At 42.6% G+C, this 27,849-nt stretch overlaps 1 protein-coding gene across 3 annotated transcripts in view; it reads left to right on the top strand.

The window, feature by feature from the left end:
* Nucleotides 1–3,371: 3,371 nt before the first annotated feature.
* Nucleotides 3,372–27,849, top strand: part of TAMM41 (TAM41 mitochondrial translocator assembly and maintenance homolog) — a gene marked incomplete at its 3' end in the record, with an annotated part of 108,471 nt that continues 83,993 nt past the window's right edge. For 2 of the 3 annotated variants that reach the window (XM_082848862.1, XM_082848860.1), the window contains exons 1-4: nt 3,372–3,580; nt 6,047–6,229; nt 8,589–8,681; nt 15,670–15,820. In XM_082848862.1, coding sequence (XP_082704988.1) covers nt 3,446–3,580; nt 6,047–6,229; nt 8,589–8,681; nt 15,670–15,820 — 562 coding nt within the window. In that variant the 5' untranslated portion in view covers nt 3,372–3,445. Of the gene's footprint in view, nt 3,581–4,333; nt 4,365–6,046; nt 6,230–8,588; nt 8,682–15,669; nt 15,821–27,849 lie in introns of those variants that run through there. The other variant, XM_082848861.1, reaches the window with a different exon arrangement.

Genomic DNA, 27,849 nt, shown 5'->3' on the forward strand with positions numbered 1-27,849 from the left:
ACCCTAAGGCGATTATATAGAACACTGGAGCTTCTTAATAGCTTCTAACTTAGCAAGCCACGGTAACTTAAAAGGAAGTGGATGAGCTGCTAGGAGCAGGGAGAATTCTGATGAAGGATACAAATGTGTTCTTGCTACATTGCTTCTGCCTCTTTCTGGGGAGAGGCGAAATGCACACAGGAACGTGATGGAACTTTCCAGTTGGTGCTTTTGCATTATCAGGAAGGAAAGTGTTTATGAAAACGAAAATTACTGATAATTACGTGTGAAAGCCTGCAAGGGAAAAAAACGGAGAAACGTTGCAGAATCTTTATTTATATCCAGGGCTGAACTCCATTGGTGGGAGTGGAAATTGGGACAATTTTTTGGAGGGGACTTTAGCAATGTCCTGACACTTTGACCCAGCAAGTCCCCTTCTAGGAATCTCCTTTTTAGCAATACTTGCATATATTCCAAAGCTCTATGTAAAAGGATGTTCACTGTAGCATTGTTTGCATGTACAAAAAAATGGCAATAATCTATATCTATCAACATAAAAATGTTTAAGCAAAGGATGGCATATCCATATTTTAGAAACTTTTGCTAATAAGTGGAATGAGATAGATCTACATATTCTGGTATGGAAAGCTGTCTGTGATATTTTAAATGAAAAAAAGCAAATTGCAAAAGAGTATCTATCATGTGCTTCCATTTTAAAATGTTTTTAATGTTAATATATTCATAGAAAATTATGTTGAGGAATATGTACCAAAGATTACCAGTGGCGATCTCTGGCGGATGGTATCCAGATTTTTGTAATGTTTACATTTTTATGAGTATGGATTACTTTTGCAAAGAGAGGGGGAAATAAAATAAGCTGAATTATTTCCTCAAGGGAGGAAAGAAAAAAAAAGAAAAGAAGTACGCCTGCAGAGATTTATTCACTATCTTTAGGTGAAAGGTGTCAGTGTAATTCCACGGTGAGTGCATCTCCGATTCTGGCCATCTGGGCAAGGGTAATGTTTAGTCAGAATGAACCAAAATGCCTGTGTTCCCAGAAGGAGACTGAGCCGCACTGTGTCCCCCTTCTGCCGTCCTCTTTCTGGCCTTGTGGTGGCCATGGCAGCTGCTCCTCAACCTTGGTTGATGGAGTAAAACCAGCTGGTTTCCCATTCCCTTCCCTTGCCTCACAAGGTGCCCACTTTATTTCTTTTTCTTTTTTTTTTTCTTTTTTTGCGGTACGCGGGCCTCTCACTGCTGTGGCCTCTCCCGTCACAGAGCACAGGCTCCGGACGCGCAGGCTCAGCGGCCATGGCTCACGGGCCCAGCCGCTCCACGACATGTGGGATATTCCCAGACCGGGACACGAACCCGCGTCCCCTGCATCGGCAGGCGGACTCTCAACCACTGCGCCACCAGGGAAGCCCACAAGCTGCCCACTTTAGAAGGCTCTGAAACAAGGTGGTAAAGAGCTCGGCCTTTGGAGCTCAGGAGCCCTGGGTTCAAATCCTGACTTCGCCACGCTCCTAACTGTGGGACTGGGGAAATCTGCTTCTCCTCTTCGGTGGTCTGTTTCCTCTTGTGAAAGATGATAGTCTAAGAGAACCTGCCTCAGGGGTCTTTGGAATGAAGAGAATAGATAAGTATAGAGAATGCTTGGAATAGAAAATAAACAATTGTCACCTATTATTATTGTCCTATCGATCGATCCTTCCTTGGTAGAATCTCCCATCTGTCTTCTGCTTGATAATCTCCTACCCATCCTTTAAGGCCTGGCTCAAATGCCATCACTGCAAAATCTCCTCTGGTCTCTCCCTGCACAACCAGAACTGATTGACGCTCCCTCATCATAGGTCCTGCAGGGCACTGAGTACCCAGCTTCACCACTGCATGTTATATTCTGGGTTTGCTTGTCTGTTTCCTCCATAGACCCTGAGTGCCTGCAAAGCTTCATTCCTAGTCATCTTGACTTACCTCAGAGTTTGAATTCCAATAATCATTTTTCAAATTGAATTAATCCCATCCCTGCCTCTATCACCCCAGGCCAGGCAACTTAATTCACAATGAAACTATGGTAACAGCTTCCTAACTGGTCTCCCTGCCTCTCTTTCCCCACTCTGATCCAGGCTAACGTTTGAGCCTGACAAGTCCCTGCTCAAAACCCTTCAAGGACCGAGTGGAGTCGTAGGACATGGAGCCAGATTCTTCATTCCAGTTTTGCCACAAGCTGATGTGATCCCAAGCACGTTGCTTTCTCTAACGCTTAGCTGCTTCATCTGTAAAATGAAGGCAATCACATCCTCCCACAAGGCAGTAGAGGGAACTCAGTGAAAAATGCATGTGAGTGCATCACCGTTACCCAAATTTAGCTATTACTACTTCTGTTATTGTTGAGAGGACATGAGCATCAGGGAAGAAGGGAAGAGTATCTGAAAAGTCTCTGTCTGGGGACTCAAACTACATCCTGAATGGCCCTGTGACCTGGAACAAGTTTCTCTAGTTATACACAAAGAAGTGAGCTCTTCACCTGGGGTCCCGTTTCCACCAGAAACTGCATTTAATGTGCCCTTTTGTGAGCCCAGTCCACAAAACGAAGGGGCAAATACTCCTCCCCATGCTTAAAATTAAATACAAATATCAGAGAACCTTGGTGCAGGCTTTTTGTTGTTGTTGTTGTTTTTGCTTTTACCATTTATGGAACGCTTTAATACCCATTATCGGATCTGAAAAGGGCTTTAATGGCAAGAAGGCACAGCAAACTCTTACCAGTAATAATCTCTGGATGGTGGGATTGGGGGTGATTTTAATCTTATTTGTGTTTTCCTAAACCTTCAAAATCTTCTGCAGTTTTCGAGCTGCATAGAGACATGGTTACACACGTTGCGAATGCAGTAAATGCCACTGAATTGTAAAGCGTACAATTTTAGGTTATATATGAATTTCACCTCATCAGAAAGACGATGGGAAGCTGCAATACTACATGCATGATTTCCTAGTCACTTATTAAAATGTGGTTTGAGGCGAGACCAGAAGAGAACTTTTAAGGTTCAAAAGCAGTTCAATCAGCTGTTACATTCCCCCACTCATGTTCAGGTCACTGTCCCAGGCTGCCAGCCTGCAGTGCGGTCCTCCGACCACCAGGGATCTCTGCGAAGGCCTCGCGTCCCCGCTCGCGAGCGAGCGCCTGCTCTTACTCTTGCGCCTTCGGAGCACGTGTGCGTGCAGGAGGCGTGGCCCAGGGTGGGCGCTAGAGAGGCCAGGCGCTTAGCCGGTTGCCTGTTGGGTTCGTACCAGCCTCGTGTCTGACTGGTCTGCAGCCCCGAGTCCTTGCCGGGTCTTCCACTCCCCGCCCCCGGCTCCAGCCTTCTCCCGTCTGGGCCGGTCCCCGGCTTCCATCTCCCACCCTCAGCGGGTACTCGTTCCCCGCCTGCTGCCCTCCACGGGTCCCTGTCAGAGCCCCGGCCCCATGGCTCTGCAGGCTTTGCAGAGCTCGGGGGTGGCCTTTCGCAAGATCCTGTGTCACTTCCCCGAGGAGTTGAGCCTGGCTTTCGCCTACGGCTCGGGGGTGTACCGCCAGGCGGGGCCCAGCTCAGACCAGAAGGTGAGCCCGGGTCGGCCCCACGCCGGGAATGTTCTCACGAGTTCCCTTTGCCTTCCGTCCCTCCAGAGCCGTAGAGCTACCTGTTTGCTCTGCGCACTCCACGTATCAACTGGCAAAGTACAAGCCGTACAAAAGTGTTCCTAGTAGAACGACAGCGTCAGCTGAGTTTTGAAGGATACGTAGGAGTCAGCTTAGGTCTAGAGCGGGAGGTGCAATCATGCGGAGGGAAGAGCTGATGCGGGGACAAGATGAAAGAAAGGAAGAGAAGTATTTGCCAGGAGCTAGTTCAGTGCTCCCAGCCTCGGCTGAACATTGGAGTTTTCTGGGAAGCTTAAAAAAATACTGATATCTGGGTTCCAACTGCGGAGATTGAGATTTAATTGGTCTGAGATGAGCCTGGGCTTCAGGAATTTTAAAAACTTCCCAGGTGATTCCACTACGCAGCCAAGCTTGAGAATCACGTCTCTGGTTGTAGGAGAAAATACAAAATGATTCTGACTTTGGGAAGCTGACGGAGTGATTGTAGGGTCAGGGCGTGTGCAGTGACGTTAACTGACCGCAGAAGTTGGTGATGAGCAGTATATTTGCCCCTGCTCGGGACATGTAACGGGAGTCTGTTTAAGGCTACGTATTGTTCTCTTCAGAGTTGGCTGAGCACAACAGTAGTGAGGGTACAGTTTTCCTTGTGATTGCAGTTTTTTTTTTTTTCTTCTGCAAATGGAAAAAAAACTTTGCTTCCAAGGTGGCGACAAGATTCAAGACATAGCAGACAAGTGGCAGGCAGGTATTTTCCATTTAAATGAGGCTTTTAATTGACTTTGATACAGCTTTTGAGCTCTTGCTGAATTAATGTAAAAGGAGCGGGAGACTAGATGGAGGTGTTTTCTGTCTGTACAGCTCGTGTTCTGGACTGGGTTTCTTTAATAAATGAAGGCAATGGTAGTGTGCAGTTTGCAATAGGGCCTCGTGGATTTGGACACCTGGCTGTAATCTGTCTTTCAGTTAACCTTTGTCTCTTCGCTTCCTGGTGAGGCCGTCTGTACTGTTGCTTGGATTTCCTGTTTCCCACCTATACTAGTATTTAAGTAATAGTTTTCTTTAAATTGAGAGCATATGAGAAATTACAGATTTGGGGCATATAGGTTGGGCAACCTAATTGTAGTTTGCAATAGGCTAGTTATTTTCTTGTAACATAAATTAACATAAATTTTTTAAAAAACGTGTCCACCCCAAATCTTAAGTATCACCACTGGTTTGTGGATCACACTGTGGGAAACTCAGAACAGGCCTTGGCCTCCTGATTCTATAGCCGCCTCTTCATTTTCCTGTGTAGATTTTCCTTTGAGCAGACCTGGAATTCCCTCCAAGAAAAGGTCCTTCATTTTCCCTCACCCTCATTCCCTACACGTTAACAAGTAAACTCCAGCACCTAAGTCTCTCCCAGATGAGCCCTTGCCCTCAGTGCCTTAGTGGCAGTTAGCCTCGTGCGGTGTTCCATCCTTTAGTCTCTCCTCCTCCCTTTCTACTGCAGGAACATTAGCATGGTAACCAGACTCCCTCTCTGGTCCCATCTCCCGCCACTCCCCTGCCTGCGTCGCATTCCAGTCCTACCAGCTCTCATCTCCACAAGAGTGTTTTCCTCTAACAGTACTCCCTCCCTTCCTCAGGCCTCCTAGTACTTCACCAAGCGTGCTGAACTCTTGCACATTCTTTTAAGACTCAGACTTATCAAGAGTCTGGAAGAATATAAACCTGTAGGAAAATTCCTCCTTCTTCTCTGACCCCACTCTGAGTGAAGTTAGTGCATTTTGTGTTCTCCTACCAAGTTTTTGCTAGCAACCTGTCTATTCTCCCCAGTAGACTTTGAGGTCTTTACCTCTATCCCAGGACCTATCAGAGCTCATCGTAGGTGCTCAGTGAGGGGTTGGCAAATGGGTGAGAGTTAAAATAACTTATTTCCCTTTACATAACACTTTATAGAGCTTGTCCACATGGTGTTATTTGATCTGGGAGAAAAGTAGAACACGTTTAGCTAGATTTAGATGAAAGACAGTGTGGCCAAGTGGTCCAGCACAGAATTTGGGACCAGATTATGTCTGTCACTCAGTAGCCATGTGTCCTTGGGCAAGGAACTTACTCTGTGCTTTGGTTTTCCTTTCCTATAAAAATGGGATAATGACAGTACCTACCTTGTAGGATTGTTTTGAGGCTAAAAAGAGTTACTATATGTATAATATATAAAGTGTTTAAAAGAGGTCTGGAACATCACTTCAATAAGTGTTACTGTTATTATGTGAGTTGACAAAAACGAAGCTCAGATTGGTTCCAGAGACTTGCTTAAGTTTCTGATGACAGCCGTGGGTCTGCTGTTAATCACAGCAGCATAGAGTCTTAGAGCTTTCCACTCTGCCTAGGTGCCTTTCTAGGAATTAAAACTAAAATTATTCTCTTTTCTTCACCTCCCAGAATGCCATGCTGGACTTCGTGTTCACAGTCGATGACCCTGTTGCATGGCATTCAAAAAACCTGAAGAAAAATTGGAACCATTACTCGTTCCTAAAAGTTTTGGGGCCCAGGTTTATCACCACTGTCCAGAATAACTACGGCGCCGGGGTTTACTACAACCCATTGATCATGTGTGATGGGAGGGTAAGTGACTGCGGGCCTTTGTCTTAACTTGGGTGGTTATTAACCTTTGTTAATAGAATACCAGCTAAATAGATGTGTTCTTACAGTTAGGAAATGTTCACACTTTTGCTGGATGAAGGTGGTGAATGTGACTGTTTTTATTTTTTGCCTTTGGCCAAATTTTTTTGGTTCTCAAATTTTAGTGTGCATCAGAATCACCTGGAGTGCCTGTAGGACGCACAGATTGCTGGTTCCCACCCCCAGAGTTCCTGATTCAGTTGGTCTGGGGTAAGGGTTTGAGGATTTGCATTTTTTAAAAACTGAGCGGTAATTGTCATATAACATTGTAGTAGTTTTAGGTGTGCAACGTAATGATTTGATATATATATATATAGTGAGATGATTACCCACAGTAAGTCTAGGTAACATCCATCACCACATGTATTTACAATTGTTTTTTTTTTTCTGGTGATGAGAACTTTTAAGGTTTACTCTCTTAGCAACAAAGATTTGCATTTCTAACAAGCTTTCAAATGTTGCTCGTGCTACTGGTCTGAAACAAACTTTGAGAGCCACTGGTTTGGGCAGTGGGAGGAATAGGCGGACCCACTGTGGATCAGGGTGGAAATTAATCTTATCTACATACAGAGGGGCAGACACTCCCAGAAAGAAGTTGGAAGTGGAGAGGGTATCATAGGCGAGGGTTTCATAGGTAGATGGGAGCATATGGTGCCTCTTGTTGCCATCGGGTGGATGGAATTTGATGAGGGGTATTGGAGAGCAGGTGAGAACCCCAATCCCAGCAGAGCGTTGTGTAACAGTGGGAACCCTGCCCAGCCGTCTTTCATATGGATGGCCCAGGCTCTAAAAGGGCTTCCCGGAACTAGGCAGGACCCCAGTCTGAGAGGACCAATGGGGAACTGAGTCAGATGCCTCTCTACTAGAGGTCAGCTGGGCTGAGGGTGACTCTGCTGTGCCAGCTTTGCTCCATGCTGCTGATGGCTTAGAGCAGTCATCCTTTGATGTGCAGACGAGTCACCTGAGGCTCCTTTTGAAATGCAGATTCTGATTCATTTGGTCTGGAATGGAGCCTGGTATTCTGCATCTGGTGATGCTGGTGCTACTGGTCAGTGGACCACACTTTGAAGGGCAGGAGGTTGGAGTACTGACTTGAGAAGGATTTTGAAGACCTGTCTGAACGTGGCAGGAATGAGTGCTGTGGTTGATTGGTGACGTCTTTGGGCCATACATTTACTTTTCTGGTTAAGGTCCCACCCGACACCACCTGTGGTTCGCAGATGAGGAAACCAAGGTTCAGAGAGAGGAAATGACCTCCCTAAGGTCTTGCAGCTAGTTAGTGACAGGCCCCTGTGATGTTCCCATTACCTCTCAGCTGTTACGCAGCTGCAGCAAGAAGGGCTGTCTGCAATACTGTGGCCAGAGTGGAGGGAAGAAGGTTATTCAGCGCAACGTTGCACATCCACTCTAGTCCTCCCAGACGCGTAGCTGTGTTCTTTCTCCATATTAATATTATGCTGAGCCGATCTGTAATTAGTAGTTTCAAATCATATTACAAGCTCCAGTAACCCAATGTTTGGGCATAATTATGTGCCAAAGGGACTGTACTTTTTAATTGAAATTCTTTAGCTACTTTTTAGATATCTGCAGCCTGAGAAGGCTGTTTGGGTACTGACGTTCAGTGAAGTGAGTCTGAAGATATTTGTTGAAGCAAATGGGATTTCATAACCTGGAACAACTGCATTCAGGGTTTGTGTGAATTACTATTGAAATGAGCTTGACCATAATTCCATGTGTTCAGCACTGATAAAGAGGTTTTATTTTTGAATGTTGCTTTGTGATTATAAAAGTGTTTGAAATAGCCTATAGTGAAAGAGAACTTCACCATGTAAAGGATGTCAGTGAAAACGTTAAAGAAAATTTCTTGTGCTTTGTCGTGAAGCAAACATTGGTAGCCCAGACTGAAATTCAGGGACCTGGTTTAACTCTGCTATATGTGGTACCACCTCGGGCACATCATCTGTTCTCTCCGAGCTTCAGGTTTCTTATTTCTCAAGTGAGAAACGTGAACTATGTTATCACTTCTTGAAGTGTCTGTGGTGAAGGACCGTCACGAGAGCCTGAGTTAAAACAGTGGTCACTTCACCTCGAATACCTGAGGAAACACACAGTCTTGGAAACTAATCCTTTGCAAAAGGTTTTGTGAAGATGTGTATTTTTACAAGGTAGGCAGTTTGAGTGACTTTGGAAATCGAGCTTCTGCTCTGGTCAGAAATTCATTTTATTTCTATATGTTTTGTACTTGCATAAGCATCAGTGTGGTATTTTGCTATTTTTCATGCCCATTTCTTTTCTTTTCCAGCTTATCAAATATGGCATTATTAGCACTAGTGTTTTGATTGAAGATCTCCTCAATTGGAATAACTTATACATTGCTGGACGACTCCAAAAACCGGTGAGTGAGTGTTTTATTAGGGACGTCTCTCCTCTCTGAACCTCACCTTACTTTGATCTTTGTGATTGCAATGACGTAGAAGTGAGTTTCACACTCCTTTCCCTCCCTACAGAACTTGTTGCCAGACAGTATCCAGGTATTACCCACACTGCTCCCTCCCTCCCTCCCTCTCAAGATTCTCCAGTTGTCTGAATGTATCAGGTTCAGAGTCAGTCCGTTTGGCTGGGGAGGATGGCAGAAGAGGTGTCCAGTGCCTTGGTGGAGCCTCGGTCGGCCTCCCCAGATTGCCACCTCTTCTGGAATGCAAGTGCCATGGGGCACTGTTTGTCCAGTGCTTTGTCCCAACAGTGCCTGGGACGATGCCTGGCTTGTAGTACGCATTCAGCAAGTGTTTGTTGAATAAATGAATGAGACAGGTCATCATTCTGAGGCTAGTGGACTCTGTTCCCCTTTATTCTCCTCCTCAGGCCCTACCCTCATTTGGGACGTTGCTGGAGGAGGCTGTAGGGGCAGGCTTCTCTGGCTTTACTAGAAATGGAAACAAACAGAAAACAGGAAAAAAGTCGAGAGGACTTGAACTTTTGACTCTCATTCACAAATATCAGGTTTCCTCTTTTTTCCAGTTGTATAGTCTGTTTTCTGAGAAGGGGTATTTTCGTAGTTTAAGAACTATTTGAGGACTTCCCTGGTGGTCCAGTGGTAAAGAATTCACCTTCCAATGAAGGGGGCTCAGGTTCAATCCCTGATCGGGGAACTAAGATCCCACATGCTGCAGGGCAACTAAGCCCACGTGCCACAACTTTTGAGCTCGCGCGCCTCAACAAGAGAGCCCGCGTGCTGCAAACTACAGAGTCCACACGCTCTGGAGCCCGCGCTTCACAACTAGAAAGAGAAAACCCGCATGCCACAACTAGAGAGAAGCCTGCACACTGCAATGAAAGATCCTGCATGCCGCAGTGAGGATCCCACGTGCCACAACTAAGACCCAGTGCAGCCAAAAAAATTTAAAAAATAAAATTAAAGAAAAAAAGAGAACTAGTCGCAGTTGTCTGCGACTGCCTCCAGTTTCCCTTTCCCGCAGAAATCACGGCTAACTGGAGAATTCTTAGGATAACTAGACAGTTGCTAATCTCCCAGCAAGGAAGAATTTTCTCTGTGCTGTCAGAGGGTCTTAGGTCCCAAAGAGGGTTCAGGAATTATTCCCAAATGCCTCTCATGGGTGACTATGCTGCTCCTTTTTTGTCAGCTATGGCAAGAAATTAGAGAAATTTATACAGTCCTAGCTTGCTTGGTTGTGTCATAAAATCTCTGTTGATATATGTGGGAGGTTCAGATTCTCTTGCCTTGTATCTGGGCTTAAAATTTAACAGTGTAGGTCATTAAGACATACAGAAGCATTTGATCAGGGTGATAGTTACATGGGTACATCCATGTGTAAAAATTTGTCAAGCCGTGCTGATTAGATTTCTTTGCTTTACTGTACAGTATATAATCTTTACTTCACTAAAAGCACATTTTAAGTCTGGAAACAATAGGTTACTGATTTAATTTCATATTTATGTAGATGAATTTCTCATTTCTAGGCTGGATAACTAGTAAGCCTCATAATTTGCAAATAAATGTAATTGGAAATTTGTAAATATTCCTTTTCTTTCCAAGTTTCTTTTTAAATATACAAAATATGTAGTTTGATGGGAAGATTAATAAACGTGGAATTAGAAGCCTTGGGCCTTATTCATTCCTGCTACTTATTAGCTGTTTATGTGATCTTAGGCAAGTTGTTTTACCTTTCTGAACCTCAGGTAGTTTCTCTGTAGAATGGGAGTAGCAATCCTTGCCCTGCCTACTTCACAAAGGTGTTGAAAATTGGAAGCAGAATGGTAATGCTGGAAAGGACACAGGTGTTTTAGAATCAGACAGATCTGGGGTTTGGGTCCCAGCTCTGACACTCCCCAGCTGTGTGACCCTGCACCAGTGACTTAATCTCCCTGGGCCTTGTGACACCCTCACCTGGGGACAAGGCCAGTGACACCGACCTCAAAAGGTGTTTGAGAAATGCCTAGATCTAAAATGTCTGGCATCTACTAGACACTCAGGAAACAATCTTTCTCTTCTCTCTGTCCTCGCCTGTCTCAGAGTTATTTTGAGATAAAATGAGATATTGAATGTGATATTATTCTCTGTACTATGTTTTGTGCTTGGAATAGTTCAAGTTTTTTTAGAAATAGGCTGTAGAAAACTATAATGCCATGAAATCTCAGAATGTAAACACTGGAAATGACCTCACATTTCATCTAAATGTCATGTATCCTAAAAAGATTAAAACATCAATTCAAGGCAAGTAGTGACAGATCAAAACTGCATTTCTCAGCTAACTTGGAGAAGAAAATGTTCTTTATAACAGTGACTGCCCCTCCGACTTATTAAGAAGCTTCTAGCACAAGAAAATTAAACAATCTTGAAAACCATTTGAGGTGTTGAACATGACACGATTTTAAAAAATCAAAAATCATAAATGGGTGAATTAACTCTTCCACCCACACCTGCCTCCAGTTTCCCTTTCCCGCAGAAATCACGGTTAACTGGAGAATTCTTAGGATAACTATCTTTAAACTATTTTTACCTCTAGGTGGCAGCAAATATTAATCAAACTCCATGAAACAAATCTGATGAAAAGAAAGGGTTGGTAGCATTTTGGACAAAAATAATGGGTGACTATCTTAAGAAAGAATTGTGAGAATGAGTGTGAATTTTTTGTTTCTATGTGTTTTAAAACGAGTTACATTAAATTATATTGTCTAAAGCTCTAAAATTATCTTCCATATTGCAAATAGAGTAGAATTTCTCAGTCACTAGCAATTTAAGTCTTTCAAAGGAATATGCTGAGGATATATGGGAACTCTCTGTACTTTCCATTTGGTTTTGCTGTGGACCTTAACCTGCTCTAAAACGTTAAGTTTACTATCAAAAAAATATATAAAGGAGTACTTGGCTTAAAAAGATGGACATTTCTGGAAAAAGTTGAGTGCAAATTAAATTTCTATCAGACTTTACCATTACCTTACCTCATAATTGAGGAGATAACCCATTTTTACTTCTAGTGCAGCTTTAAGTTTGAGTTATTTACCAGTCAGTTTTCCAAGTCAAGAAACATGAAAAGTATTTAATAGAACCTTGTTGTGGCCAATCTTTTTTTAAGTCGGAAGAAGTCTAAAGTAGTATTTTCACTTCTGTAATTTATTTAATGTAAGTTGGATTTTTGTATTTCATGTTGTTTTGTATTTCATGTATAGATAACATGGCTTGAATTTTTAAAGCATTCACGTTGGCAAACAATGTTATTTTGCCACCTTGTTAAGAGGATTTTAATTTATTTTAATGTATTCATTCCAATATATTTTCTCTTTTACTTGCTAGTCATATAGCTTTTTATAACAGGTTTACTGAGATATAGTCACATAGCATATAATTCAGCCCTTTAAAGTGTACAATTCAGTGGTTGTTAGTATATTCACAGTTTGCAAGCATCACCATATTGTAACTTTGTTGATTTACTTTTTTGTAGATAGTAAAATTCCAGTGGTATAAAAGGTCCCTGAATGGGACTTGGAAAGCCCAGCTTACTAGTCTTGGCTCTGCCCGGCTGAGAGCAAATCTTTGGACTTCTAGCCTTGGAAATGAAAAGATTAAGCCATTCATTTACTTATTCAAAAGACAACTAAGTTTTTTTCTCTGTGCATGCCAAAAGAATTTTTTTAAAAAATCACCACATTGCTAGCCTCAAGAGCCCACAATCCAACAGGTAGATGATAAGGTTTTTTTTAATTCAGCTCAAATGTTCACTGTTTCTTTTTGGTCCTCCAGCAAAAATTAGCCTTTCTGTTCACTTGGAATGGAAAACTACTGCGGGAAGTGTCATTTGCTTAATGGTCGAGTATTTGAACACGAGGTAGGACTGTGTTCTTTGTGACTATAACTTCACTCTTTGCAATTCAAGCTCTGTCTCCATGTGACTATTATAGAGGAGACCACATGTGACTTTCTCTGTTTTTCTATCTTGAAAGGTACTCACAAATCTCTCAAGTTGGGCTTTTGAAAGTCCCTTCAAGTGTTGCCCCTTCCTCTCTCCAGTAAAGATTTTCCCCTTGGCAGTAGTGCTAATGCTATATCTGTGGTTCAGTTCGGGGCATTCCCAGTAAGATACAAACAGCTATTCACAAATCTGAGGACTGTCTTTCTTTCCCAGGCCTCTCTGGCAGTGTCCCACGGGTTCACTGGCTTTTCACTCTGAACAACAAATAACAGTGCTTCTGAGACAAGTTGCTGGCTCACCTCACACTGGAGAGCCAGATCAGCACAGGAGCAGAGTCTTCTGAACTGACCTGTTTCCTTCGAGTAAGGATGATTTTATTTTCACTCTCTTAACCTTAAGTAGCAAACAGGCTGCCTTTTTTTTTTAACAACCTCACGTAGACACTTTCTTGGAGAACAAGGCTAGTTTATTGAAAAGGAAAATTTCCCCAAACTTTTTCCTTTGCATCTTTGTTAGTATCTCAAAATAACTTCTATTTTCATTGAGTTTCTGTAAAAAGTTCCCCCCCCACCACACACACACACAGAAGAGGGTGAGGAATTATTGAGCAGGACCTGGTGAATGAGGATGAAAATAGGAATTTGGAAGTAAACAGTCTTCACAGGCTCACTTCACGAATCCTGGGTCCTGGTACGGTGTGCCACTGTTCCTCGTGGGGAGATCTTTTAACCCTCTGGGCCTCAGTTTCCCCATTAGTGAGATGAGGAGGTTGCCCTCCTAGATCCTTGATTCTGTATGGAGTATAAGGCAGGAACGTTATTCAAGGAATAGACATAGGAATTATAATAGGACCTTAAATTTTGTTTTAATCACCTTTCAAGATTAAAAGTTAACAAGAACAGAATGCATGAGGATAACTCAAAATATTTAGATCTGGATTTGCCAAGTACAAGGGTGTTACCCTGATTTTTACCATCAACTCATTATGCAACCTTGGGCAGATCATGCTCCTGGACTGCTTCTTGCTTTGACTATCTGCAGATGTTTGCAATAATACTGAACTCACCCAAGTGCTGCAAGCCTTAATTCAGGGCCATTAAGTCCTTGTAATTATGAGGGAGGAGGTGGTAGTAGTATGGAATTAAGTGGCTTACCTATCACATGAGAGGTTTGTACGTTATAAATATTCCCTTAAAAAAAAGTAGGGACAAAAGGTAAAACACAGATTTTAGGTTCTTAAGCCAGATTTATAGTTATGTTTTCTAATATTGCTTTTCACAATTAATAAAAAAAACTAGAGAAGAAACTATACTTGGGGATATACATCATTCCTGTCTTTCCTTGCTATCTAATAAAATTTTAGTTTGGAGTTTCTCATACTGTATGTGTCTTTTATGTGCCATCTGAATTTTGTCAGAAATTATCTATATTTGATAAATAAAAGGCAATTTAAGCCCTACTTTCTAGAACGCGAGAAAAATGTGGTGACAGCACTAAATGATTTAGAGATGGTGGTTACATTTCAGATACATGGGTGTCCTTATTAGGGATTTCTAGATCCTTCACTTGTTGAGAAAATCAGTCAGAAGCAACATGATAGTTTAAGATTATGTCAGGAGTGCAAATTGGCACAATCGCTACAAAGAGCGATTTGGCAATTCTAGGTCAAAGTCATTATACACCTTAGAGCAGTGGTTCTCAAAATGTGGACCCTGGGCCAGCAGCATCAACGTTACCTGGGAACCTGTTAGAAATGTACATTTTCAGGCCCCAGCCAGGCCTTCTGAGTCAGAAACACTGGAGGATGGGCCTAATAATATGTGGGGTTTGGGGGGTTTTTTTTGGCTGCGTTGGGTCTTTGTTGCTGCGCATGGGCTTTCTCTAGTTGTGGTGCACAGGCCTCTCATTGTGGTGGCTTCTCGTTGTGGAGCACAGGCTCTAGGCGTGCGGGCTTTAATAGTTGCGGCATGCGGGCTCTGGAGCGCAGGCTCAGTATTTGTGGCACGCAGGCTTAGTTGCTCCGTGGCATGTGGGATCTTCCCGGACCAGGGATCAAACCCATGTCCCTTGCATTGGTAGGCAGATTCTTAACTACTGCACCCCCAGGAAAGTCCCATAATATGTATTTTAACAAGCCCTGCAGGAGATTCTGACGCTTACTAAAGGTGAGAACCCCTGGCTCAGAGAAACGCTTGCGTGTGCAACAAGAAACACACAAGGAATCTCACTTCAGCTGCGGCTTCAGATGAAACATCTCATTTAATCTTCCCAGCAACCTTATAAGCTTGGTTCGGTTATTAACCCTGTTTTACTGATAAGGAATGATGCCCATAGTCAAAGAGCTAGTAAGAGATGGAGCTAGGACTTGAACACACTCTCTGAACTGCAGTGCAGTCTTTAAAACCAATCTGAACACACTGGAGCCATTTGTATCTTGATGGATTGGGAGAAGTCAAAGACAGCAGATTCTACTGTAGCTAATTTTCTTTCCCTTTTCCTTAGTCACATTCAAAATCAGTTCAAAATAGAGCATGACCTGCTTAGGTTATGTATGGTTAAGAACAGAGGTGAGTTCTAAATACAGAAGTAAAATGCCTTTTTCCACCATAAAATTAAGTGAAGAACAGTGAGATTAAAAAATAAAAAACTACTAAATTTCCCAAAGGTCATTTATTCCATTTTGTGCTGACTTCTTTTTCAAAACTCATGTTGAATTTCCTCATTTAAGAACAATATTTGTTTTTCTTTCCTATGTCACGAGTTCTCTGATTTGGGCTTAAAACAGGAGACTCTGGAATTGCTTATTAGAATAATAAATATTTCATGTCAACTGGCCTAATACTCAAAGATCTTCAGGGCTAAGTGTTTAGGACAGTTCCAGTGTATGTATAAACACATAGATTGGGCAGTACTCCACTTTTGGAATTTTTCTTCTGAATGTTCTGCTTTTTCCAGGTGAAAATCGTAGCAATGAATGAGAACGTCGCTCTCAGGTCGGCCCTGGATAAAAATCTGAAGAGTGCCGTGACCGCTGCTTTCCTCATGCTCCCCGAAAGCTTTTCTGAGGAAGACCTGTTTATAGAGATTGCCAGACTCTCATATTCAGGTCAGTAGGTTTCATGCCTGTACTTTCTACAGGAAGGAGATTCGCTGTTGGAAGACCGTGCAGGCCAGACACCCCGCCCCTCGCCCTGCACTGGAGCTGCAGCAGCCGAGGCTCGAATCCCACCACCTCTTTGAAGGTCGAGGCAGGAGTTCTTTGATTTGCCTCCTTGCCCCCAGGGTCTCTTCCTTTCCACTTCTCTACATAGGGTCACCTTTTTGTTGTTGTTATTGTTCAATTTTATTTTGAAACAATTTCAAAGGTACAGAGAAGTTTCAGTAATGATCCAGAAAACTGCCATGTGCCCTTTCCCCAGAAATGTTTCGCCACACTTGTTTTATCATTCTGTATCCGTGGTTTTCCAAAGCTAGTGAGCAGCTGAATCCTCTGGAGGGCTTGTTAGAACAGACAAGACAGCTGACTTGCGAGGTCTGGGCTGGGGCCCGAGAAGCTGTATATCGAGCAAGTTCCAGGTGATGCCTGATGCTCCCCCAGGGATCCCACTTTGAGAACCACTGCTCCCTCTGTATGTGTAAATGCGCCATATTATATATATTTTTTCTGAACTACTAGAGGGTAGGTCACAAATATCGCGTCCCCTCTAGGCCAGATTCTTCAGTACGTGTTTCCTAAGAACAAGGACATTCTCTTACATAACCACAGTACAGTCACCAAATTCAGGAAATTTAACATCAATACAGGACTTCTGTCAAATTGCTGATCCTTATTCCAGATGTTGTCAGTTGTCCCAATAATGTCCTTTATACTGTTTTTTTCCTTCAAGTACATGATCCAGTCAAGGATCATATATTGTACTTCGATGCCATGTCTCTTTTTTTTTTTTTTTTGGGGGGGGGTACGCGGGCCTCTCACTGTTGTGGCCTCTCCCGTTGCAGATCACAGGCTCCGGATGCGCAGACTCAGCGGCCATGGCTCCCGGGCCCAGCCGCTCCTCACCACGTGGGATCTTCCCGGACCAGGGTACGAACCCATGTCCCCTGCATCGGCAGGTGGACTCTCAACCACTGCGCCACCAGGGAAGCCCACCATGTCTCTTTTATCTTTTAATTTGTAATGTTTCCTCAGCCGTCCTTTGTCTTGCATGACATTCACATATTTGAAGTCTACAGACCAGTGATGTTGGTGCCCTGACAAGCAGCGTTTTCTCCTTTCTAAGCGAACTCTGGGGAGACATTTGAAGGTGAGGCAAATACGCTGCTTCTTACTAAACTTGCCCTCCTAGTGTGAGTTTCCACTGATGGTCCTTGCTTGAGCCAGTCTTTACTATGATGGGCACAAAGTGGTGACTTGCCCACTCCGTCTTTCCTCACGTTAAAGAAAGCTTGCCCTCCTTCCCCAGTCATCTCTTTATTTATCTAAATATTAACTTCCTTTCCCCTTAAACCAGTTGTGCTCCTCAGAGATGTCAGGGCACAGGGGAGGCTGAGAGGGCAGATCCCGACCCCTCACCGCACCCCACTGATCTTTTTAATGTGTTAAGGGTCCATGTAAAACTCCGTTTACCGAAAAGTAGCCTGCTACCTAAAAAATAGTTTGAAAACCACTATCTTAAATAAATATCGTCTTTCCCAACTTTTAAGTATGAGTCAAAGAACTCTGTACTCAAAAAATTGCAAAGCGGGCTTCCCTGGTGGCGCAGTGGTTGAGCGTCCACCTGCCGATGCAGGGGACATGGGTTCGTGCCCCGGTCCGGGAAGATCCCACATGCCGCGGAGCGACTGGGCCCGTGAGCCATGGCCGCTGAGCCTGCACGTCCGGAGCCTGTGCTCCGCAACGGGAGAGGCCATGCAGTGAGAGGCCCACGTACTGCAAAAAAAGAAAAAAAAAAAAAATTGCAAAGGCAGTTGACTCATTTTCTGAATCCCTGTACAGATAAGATTTCATGGAAACGCAATGCTGAAAGAGACCTGAAAGGTCTTGTTCTTCAGTCTTTTTTCCAAAATGTGTGTGCTGTGACCACAGCTGTCATTGCAACACAGCCGATAAAGGAGGTGGCATAACCTTGGTCTTGGTTGCTTCCAGCTTCTCATGGCAAAGGCAGGGGAGCAAGCGTGGCGTGGCTGCCTCCAGGGTGAACATGTGGGGAGGGCCTCTGGGTACCTCCCTCCCCACGCTCCCCTGTGAGACAGCGGGGACCAGAAGCCTTTTGTCGACTTCTGTGGGAGAAGATGCAGAGCCGTTCTCTGCTCTGCCCACGTTGTCAAGATCAGCATAGTGTTAGGTGGATTCCAGTTCTCTGTAAATTCAGAACACTGACTAAAGACATTTATCGAATCTTATCACTGCTCCCACCTATTTGCAGACTTTAAGTCGGCACTCAGGCTGCTCTCAGTCTTGAGCTGAGTTTTGCTCTGCCTCCTGGAAGGGCTGTGTCTTATGCTCCTGGTTTCTCCTGTTGTTCAGTAAACACTTGCTGATTCATAGCAGTATCATCCTCTGTTTCGCTTCTTCTATAATATTTATTAAGGGCTGCTGTATAGAGACACTGTTCCAGACACAGATAAGGAGGTCAGTAAGTAGGTAGATAGATGTGTAGGTAGGTGGATGGATCATTTATTCCTTTATTCCATTACTGAATCCTCGTACTACAGCCCTGGTTGTTCAACAAATGTGTGTTGTGTTGTGTGTCTTCCCTGTGGCACACACTGTGCTAGGCCTGGGTGCACACTAGCAAGCGTGACGCGAGTGAAACTCCTCGTGGAGTTTCTGGTCTTTTAGGGGGAGGCAGGCAGTAAAGAAGCAATAAGGCAGTTTGAGATCGCGCTAAGTGCCATGAAGAGAAGAAAATATATCAGGCTGAGGGTAAGGCTGTCTCACAGTGGGTAGCCCGGGAAGGCAGTCTGAGGTGGTGATACGGAGCGTAGGTGGAAATAGTGACAAGGAGCCGGCCCTGGGCTGTTGGGGGAAGAGCTGGCAGAGGAAGCGGGCTGCTCCCCACAGCCGGGTCTTGCACCTCGCTGTGTCTAACTCCAGCCCCTCAGCCTCCGGTCACTTCCATTCCTCATCTTGCCGCTTCCTGTTATTTGTGATTGCTTAACCCAGATTTGGATCTGAGAATTTGGCCAAGTAGCCTACATTACTCATTTCAAAGAGGTTGGCTTCTTTTTCCCGCAAAACTTAGGACACAATACTTGCCAATCCTCTCCAGGGGGACTACTTCCAACACTGTGTAGTCCCTACCTTATGAATGAGACATTTTCCAAAAAGTCTTCTGTAAGCCAGTTGTTTAGACTGGGGATATATTTTCCCATTGAAACAACACTGTATATGATGGTTGTTCCTCAGCCAGGACACAGTATAATTAATGGTTACCTAGCCCATAATATGATGGAACTATACTAGGAGAGTGCACATGGGGAAGGATCTAGGCCCTGCAGGCATGTGTCCTTCATAGGTATGAGACTTGCCCCAGGCGATGTGTTGAAAGGCAAGCTTTTCTACCTGCCTTTCTTAGGCTTCTGAGAACCCAGTATCCTTGAGTTGATCAGATTCTATCCCTTGGGCAAACTACCTAAACCTCCCAAGCCCTCAGAATATTCCAGACTTCAAGTTACCTACCAATGTATTTTTATTTCCAACTTAGACATTTATTTTCCACCTGGTTCCAGTTGAGAGAGAGAATATGTTGTCCCTAACCTGTGAAATTCAACATTTCTCCCAGGCAGGGTCGGGAGGGACACAGAGAAAACTGTGTCTCCGTGTTATTGGACACGTTCCTGCCAGTAATTACTGGCAGAGGCAAGATCTGTCAGTATTGCTGGTAGTAATAATAACCCCTATATTTTATGCAGTATTTAAGGATCACTTTAACTGCCCTGGGGTCAGTATTTATGGCATTATTGTTATAAATGATGGTGAGAAAGGAGTAGGTGGATAATGAGAGCCTGCAAAATTGGGGAGGAGAAAGCTTTCTGATCCTTCAGTTATTCTTAGAAGTCAGCATTTAAGTAAACAAAAAGAAAACCAAATGAACTTTAAAGGGCCACCTTGAACATTCTTATGGAAGTACAAACTATTAAAATGACTAATTTTAGGTAATGATCCTGGTTTAATATTTATCAAGTGAATCAGCGTACCATAACATATGAAGAACTAAAGCTACAGTTTCTGCTGTAAAGAACTGCACATTAATAAATGTATACAGTCATGGTGAGTCAGTGGTAGATTTAAAAAACAGCCCATGTGGAAAAGGCAGGGGAGTGTGAAAAGCATGGCTTGTTTAGGGAAGAAGGAGCAGATTGACGTGACTCAGGTCCATGGCTTATGGCAGGAGAAAGTCGCATTTTTTATTGTGTACCAGGAATGACTCTGAATACTTTTGATCTAATAACTAGCTTAATCCTCACCACAACCCTTTGATTGGGTGCTCTATTATTGTCGCCATTTAACAGGTGAGAAAACCAAGGCCCAAATCTGTCTCAGGTCAGTTGTTTGGTAGATTAGTAGGTGGTGGAGCTGGAATCTTAGCCCACACTCTTAACCATTTAAATTCAGTGCCTCTCTGGTATTTTGGAGAAGAGGTTAGGCCGGTGTTGGGCAGGGCACTGAATACAAAGTGAAGAGGTGGGAATTTCACAAGCAATACACAACTAAGAGCCACAGAAGTTTTCAGGCATTGCAAGTTGGTCCAGGATTTGTTGTTTTGGAAAGATAATTTTGCCAGCACTGTGCAGGAGGGAAAGAGACGAAAAACAGGGAAGTTTTTTCATTCAGCATATAATTAGGGGAGTCTTCTCTGCCCGCCGCCCTTGTAAGCTCTGGGGATGAAGGAAATAAACAAGGCAGGCACAGTCCCTGCCCTCATGGGGCTTTCTTTGTAGGTAAAAAATCAGACAGCAAACACATGGCAGCACAGAATAGGGGAGGAAGGAGAACGTTAATTTAGTGTAACCAGGGAAGGCCTCTCCCAAGGTGACGTTGGAACTGAGCACCAGCCTCTGAGGACCCGTGAGCAGAGCCCGGGTGAGAGCTGGCCAGCCAGAGAGGAGTCTGTGGGGAGCACAGTTAGGACCGAGTCTGTGTCGGTTGCCCTGTATCCTTGACCTCCGGAACTCTGCCGTGGCTCATGGCAGGCATCTGTGCATGTGTGTTGGGTGGATGGACAGAGCCCAGCAAGTCTGGATGGTGACAAGGGCTCGAACTAGGGCAGTGCCTCAGAGACGTGAACAGTTTCACGTGAAAATAATCAAGGTCAAACCCTTAACTGCTTCAATTAAGTATTCTATTGATATTTACTACTTTGCTTTTTTTTTTTTCTAAGTCATAATATTACTTCATGGAAGGGAGCATTTGTAAAGTGTTAAAAACCCAGTCAGACTCCTGGGTTCACGTCTTAGCTATAACCTTAATTAACTTTCTGCCTCCTTGTAACTCAGTTTCTTTCTCCCTAAAAAAGGTTTTTATAGGGATTAAATTAAATCATACATGTAAAGTGCTTAGCCCAGTGCCTGGCACATAGTACATGCTCAGTAAATGTCAGCCCTTATTATTCTGGATACATGTTTGCTTGTATTAACACAGACACTTAGAAAGGGCAAGACTACAGTCAGACCTGAGTTTGAACACCAGCCTTGTGGAGGTGCTGGAACCTTTCTGAGCCTGTTTTCTTCTTTGTAAAACAGAAATAACAATCTCATAAAAAGGTTTTCAATGAGATAATATATAAATATATATATAAATATATATAAATATATATAAATATATATAAATATATATATAAATAATATATATGAGATAAATATATAATATATAAATATAAATATATAAATATAAATATATAAATATAAATATATAATAAATATTAAATTTATATAATATTAATTAATAATAAATTAATTAATAATTAAAAAAATTAATAATAAATAATAATTAAAATATATAATAATATAAAATTATTAATATAATAATATAAAAATATATATATTTATATATATATAAAATATATATTAATATATAATTATATATATAATATATATAATATATATATAATTATATATATATATAAAATATATATATTAAAATATATATAATAATATAAAAATATATAATAATATAAAATAAGTAATAATTTTAAAAATTAATATTAAATATTAAATTTATATAATATTAAATTTATATATATATTATATATATAATATATATTAAATATATAAATATAAATATATAATAAATATTAAATATTAAATTTATAATAAATATTAAATATAAAAATAAATATAAATATATAATATATATATAAATATGAGATAATATATAAAATATATATAAATATATATAAAAGCCCCCAGCTTCATACCTCATTGATGGTTGGGGCTCAGAAAATGACTGCTATTATTATTTATTACTATTATTGTGTACTATTGCTGCCTATAGAGGTTTTCCTCAGGCTGAGACACCTTTATTCGCTCGATCATTCAGTGATTGGTGGGTGCTCAGGCTGCCTCCGTCCATCATTGTTTTATTAATGACACTGCTGCGAATCACTTTGGCCAAATTACTTTGGTACAGAAGGGGGCAGAGTTGAAAGTTGTCTAACTTCCTTGGACACATTCTCCAAATTGGAATTATGTTGTCAGTTATAATAATCATAAAACTTGTTACATGTTGACAAATAATGCCTGTTGAAGTTAGCAGAGTACTTAAATCAGGTGGATTCACTTGGCCCTTTACAGTCCTTAAGAAACAAAAAACACCTTCAAGCACTGTCAGTAAGAGAGAGAATGGGTTTGTTTCGATGCCAGATTGTCTGAACGCAGTCTCAGCTACTTCTAGGAATAAGACAAAGCAGTGAGGAAGTGCCAGTTGAGTGATTCTTGGAGAAAAAAATTAGAAACGGGTGTCCGGACTCTAAGTGTGAGTAAACATCCCCATTTCTGGATCCTGGTCAAAGCCGGTAAAGAAACATTTTCTCTGGGGTGAGAGTGTTAAGATTTATTCCATGACAGTCACACCATCTGTGACCTTGCAAGCAGTGTCATCGAATGACTTGCATGTTGGGGATTGACTCTTTCAGTAATTTGGAAGCATATTTCTCCAGGCTTGGCAAGCTCGAGCTTGTGCTGAAACCTCACTTGGAACTCTTTTTACTCAGTCGCTTGCTAATTTCTGAGCATGCAACACTCCTGAAGGGATGTTAATCACCAGTCATATCTAACGTTTCTGGATTACTTACTGTGTATCAGGTATTGTTCTAAGTGCTTTACATGTATTAACTCATTTAATCCTGGAAACTTGTAAACTAACAACTACTGCTGCTTCCACTTTACATTTGAGGATACCGAAACCCAGAGAAGTAAGTAGCTTGTCCTGGGTCACGTAGCTTCTAGTCCTGAGCTTGGAGTAGAACACAGGCACTCTGGTTCTAGAACCCTTGCTCTTAGCCCATCACTGTTCTGCAAAGTGTCTGTGAGGCATGTGTCATTCCTGGTTTACACTTGGGACACTCTTCCCCCAGGGCCCCTTGTGTCTCGCTCCCCATTTCCGGTCAGCTTTCGCAGCTTTCGCAGCTTTTGCAGCTTTTGCACTTTCCATCGTCTGAAGTACTGTTTATTTGTTGGGATTCTTGTCTCTGGTCTTTGTTCTACCACTTAGGATGCTGAGGGCAGACGTTTTTGCCTTGCTTTGCTCACTGTCCTCCAGTGCTTACAGTGGTACCTGACATGTACTGGGCGCTCAGTAAATACTTGATGAATGAATGGGTGCATGGTTGTGACATTGGTTCCTTCCTGAACCAGTATCGTAAATCTGATTCCTCCCCGTCCCTCCCTACACCTCTCCGTTATGTGTTCTCTACAGGAAGAGAAAATTTTATTTATTTATTTATTTTAAATAAATTTATTTATTTATTTTTTGGCTGCGTTGGGTCTTCGGCATTGGGTTTTCGTTGCTGCGCGCAGGCTTTCTCTAGTTGCGGCGAGTGGGGGCTACTCTTCATTGCGCTGCGCCGGCTTCTCACTGCGGTGGCTTCTCGTTGCAGAGCACAGGCTCTAGGTGCGCGGGCTTTGCTAGCTGTGGCACGCAGGCTTCAGCAGTTGTGGCTCGCAGGCTATAGAAGGCAGGCTCAATAGTTGTGACGCATGGGCTTAGTTGCTCCGTGGCACATGGGATCTTCCCGGACCAGGGCTCGAACCCGTGTCCCCTGCATTGGCAGGTGGATTCTTAACCATTGTGCCACCAGGGAAGTCCCCAAAAATTTATATATGATTCAAATTTATATCACCAAGTATATCAGCTGTTTATTCTTATCTCATTCTCTTCCACGTGCCATGGAGGTATTTTGGGGATGTATTTCAAATGATGTGTTAGGCTGCCTTCTAGAAATACTGCCTTAGTCATCTTTTTTCAAATAAGAATTATTTTGTCCACATGCAAAAGAATGAAGTTGGACCTCCTAACATATACCCTACACAACATTAACTCAAAATGAGTCATGGATGTAAGAGCTAAAACTGTAAGACTTTTAGAAGAGTCACTTTGGGTTATGCAGTGGTTTCTTAGGTATACACCAAAAGCACAAGCAACAAAAGAAATAGATAAATGGGACTATATAAAAATTAAACTTCTGTGCTGCAAACAAAACTGTCAAGAAAGCGAAAAGGCAGCCAACAAAATGGGAGAAAATACTTAACAAATCATGTCTCTGATAAGGGACTAGTATCCAGAATGTATGAAGAATTCTTAGAATGCAGTAAAAAGACAAATAACCTAATATAGAAACGGGCAAAGGACATTTTTTCAAAGAAAGTATACAAATAGCAAATAAGCACATGAAAAGATGCTCAGCATCATTCGTAATTAGGGAAATGTCAAACAAAACCACAGAGACCCTGTTTCACACCGACTACAATGGCTATAACCAAAGTGACAGGTGAGAACAGGTGTTGACGAGCATGTGGAGAAACTGAAACCCTTGTACATTGCTGGTAGCACGTAAAATGGTACAGCCGCTTTGGAAAAATAGTCTGGCAGTCCCTCAAAATATTAAACTTAGAGTAACTATATGACCCAACACTTATACTCCTGGGTATCTACCCAAGAGAAATGAAAACATATATCCAGACGAAAAGTCATACACAAATGTTCATAGCGGCGTTATTCATAAAAAATGGCCCAAAAGTAAAAACAACCCAAATACCCATCAACTGAGAGATGATAAATAAAATGTGGTACATCCATCCAGTGGAATATTATTTAGTCGTAAACAGGAATAAGTACTGATAAGTGCTACAACATGATAAACTTTGAAAACATTATGCTAATCATAAGAGACCATATGTTGTGCAATTCCACTTATATAAAATGTCCAGGATAGGCAAATCTATAGAGACAGAAAGCAGATTAGTCTTTGCCTGGGGCTGGGGGTGGATGGGTGGAGGGAGAGTGACTGTTAATGGTACAGGGTTTCTTTTAGGGAGGCTGAAATGGTCTAAAATTAGATGGTTGCATAGCCCTGTAAATAAGCATGGAATTATGTAGTTGACATAGATGAATTGTATGGTGTGTGGATTACATCTCCAAAAAACCCACAGCTGTTTACAATGAGTATTATGCTGCCGTGTGGACTTCCAGTTTGGGCTCCTATTCCTGAACACTTTCACATGGGAGTCCCACGTTGTAACCTGCACTGAAGTGCTCTGTTTTCATGTCACTTACCTCCTGGGCAGAGCCTGTATCTTTGTATCCCCAGAGTTCAGCACGGCTCCTGGCACTTAGAAACCACCCAGATATTTATTGAACTGAGATGACAGTGGTAGTGCAGTTAGTCTAAGAGGGGAAAGTTACCCAGCCAGTATCTTAAAAACTCAGGGCTTCCTGCACCCTCTGTCCTTGCCCTTCCCATATACACATCATCACAACAATATCTGCTTCACTATTTACAAAGCATTTTCTAACACCTTAATCATTTGAACCTAAAAGCAATCTTGTGAGGTTAGTATGACTATTACAGACATTTTGCAGAGAAGGAAACTGATTGAGAAAGGTTAAGTAACTCAACTGCAGCCACCCTGGGACATTGCCAGACTTGAGAGCCGGGGCCTTTCCACTCACATCCCTACCTCTGTAATAACGTCCCTGACTGCTGCAGACATGCTGGAATCATAGAGCAGGCCAGCTACAGATGGGTTACAAGCCTCTGAGTTTGTCTTATTTCAAGTCAAGGAGAGGTTACCCTTTTGGTTACCCATTGAATTAGACTGGCAGTTCTCTGGCTTGAGCAATGATAAACCCACCAGTAGAGGCATAAAATAAAAGTCAGCAGTCAGTTTTTCTCAATCCCTGTATTTTGTTGTAAACATATATTTGCAGGTAAGAAAAATTGATTCCTATGATCAGATGCTGGTTCATGCTGTGCTCACGATTTTATTCATTTTGTTCTGAAGCAGCAGATAATAAGCCCATTTGCTTGCTGTTCCCCATGGCTGAGCCGGTTCTGCTGCACAGCAATTGGAGAAATTCAATTCAGCAGACATTTATTGATGTGCCTTCCTGTGCCAGGCAGTGCGTGAGGAGCTGGCGGTTCAGGGACGAATAAGCTTCAGTCCGCGTTCTCAGAAAGTCCATGGTATTTTCCAGCTCCTTTCATTGTGGCATGCAGTTGTTCTTTGGGGAGGATTTGGATTTGTATACCCTTACATTTTGGTAATGTACAGTCCCTCTCTCAGAAAGTTACTATCTAAAATATAAGAACTTTTTGTTTGTGGAATGTACAGGGGAGAAGAAATGGCACAAATGTTTAGAACTCAACAGTGATGCAATTTGATCTTTCACTTCCGAGCCAGCCTGTTAGATTCAGAGTTTGATGACATTTCACCCCTTCAGAGATTAATAGAAGACATTTATAGGCTCTGAATAAAAGCGTAAGGATTTACACAATTGAAACTTAACCCAGCTGCCTCTCCATTCACATTTGCTGAGCTAGCACATCTGTGCATCTGCGAATTTATTTTAAAATGCTAGAAGTAGTGTGCCAACGTTACAGAAGTGAGGGAAATGGAGGAAAATTACAAAGTGAAGTAAAGCTATTACCGAAGACATTGCTGCCCTGATACTAAGAGGTGGCTGGGCCTTGGGCAAGCTGTCTTTGCAACCCCATCTCCTCATCATTGAAATTGAGAATAATCAGTACCTTCTTTTTTTTCTTAATTTACTTATTTTCTGCTGTGTTGGGTCTTAGTTGCTGCACACAGGCCTTCTCTGGTTGCGGCGAGTGGGGGCTACTCTTCATTGCGGTGCACAGGCTTCTCATCTCTGTGGCTTCTCTCATTGCAGAGCATGGGCTCTAGGCTCGTGGGCTTCAGTAGTTGTGGCACGTGGGCTCAGTAGTTGTGGCTCACGGCCTCTAGAGCACAGGCTCAGTAGTTGTGGTGCACGGGCTTAGCTGCTCCGAGGCATGTGGGTTGTTCCCGGACCAGGGCTCGAATACATATCCCCGGCTCTTACAGGCAGATTCTTAACCACTGCGCCACCCGGGAAGTCCCAATCAGTACCTTCTTTACGAGGCTTTGCCAGCCCTGAACTAGACAGCCTGTGTGAAGCACAGGCCATTAAAAAGCCCACAATAAATGTGTATCTTATTAGAGCAAACATAACCATTTTAAAATATCCCTTTTGTCTTGTTTTTCCTGTTTTTTTACAGTTGTTTCCGTCTTGTACTTTTGTATCCTGGTTTCTTAGCTGCACATTATTACATGGTCATTTTACATCTCACAGTGTGTCGTGCCTGTAATTTTTAGTGGTTGCACCCTGCTCCGTGGTAGGTGTGGGTGCACCGTTCCCCTGTCGTGGGACATTTGGTTGCTGCCAGGATTTCAGTGTTATAAATAGTGCTTCAGTGAACAGTTGTGTGTGTGGAATGTATTCAGTTGCTTCTTGTGAAACCTCAGGCGGGTTCCATCATTCCTGTGTCTCTTTTGCCTTCGTGGTAGATCGGGATAGGGCAGCATCCACCGGAGAGGACAGGTGTGTGGACAAATGAGGTAATATGACAAAGCAAATGCTCAGCGAAGCTTGCC

Source organism: Leucopleurus acutus, assembly GCF_964270905.1.
Source record: "Leucopleurus acutus genome assembly, chromosome: 10".
NCBI lineage: Eukaryota > Metazoa > Chordata > Mammalia > Artiodactyla > Delphinidae > Leucopleurus > Leucopleurus acutus.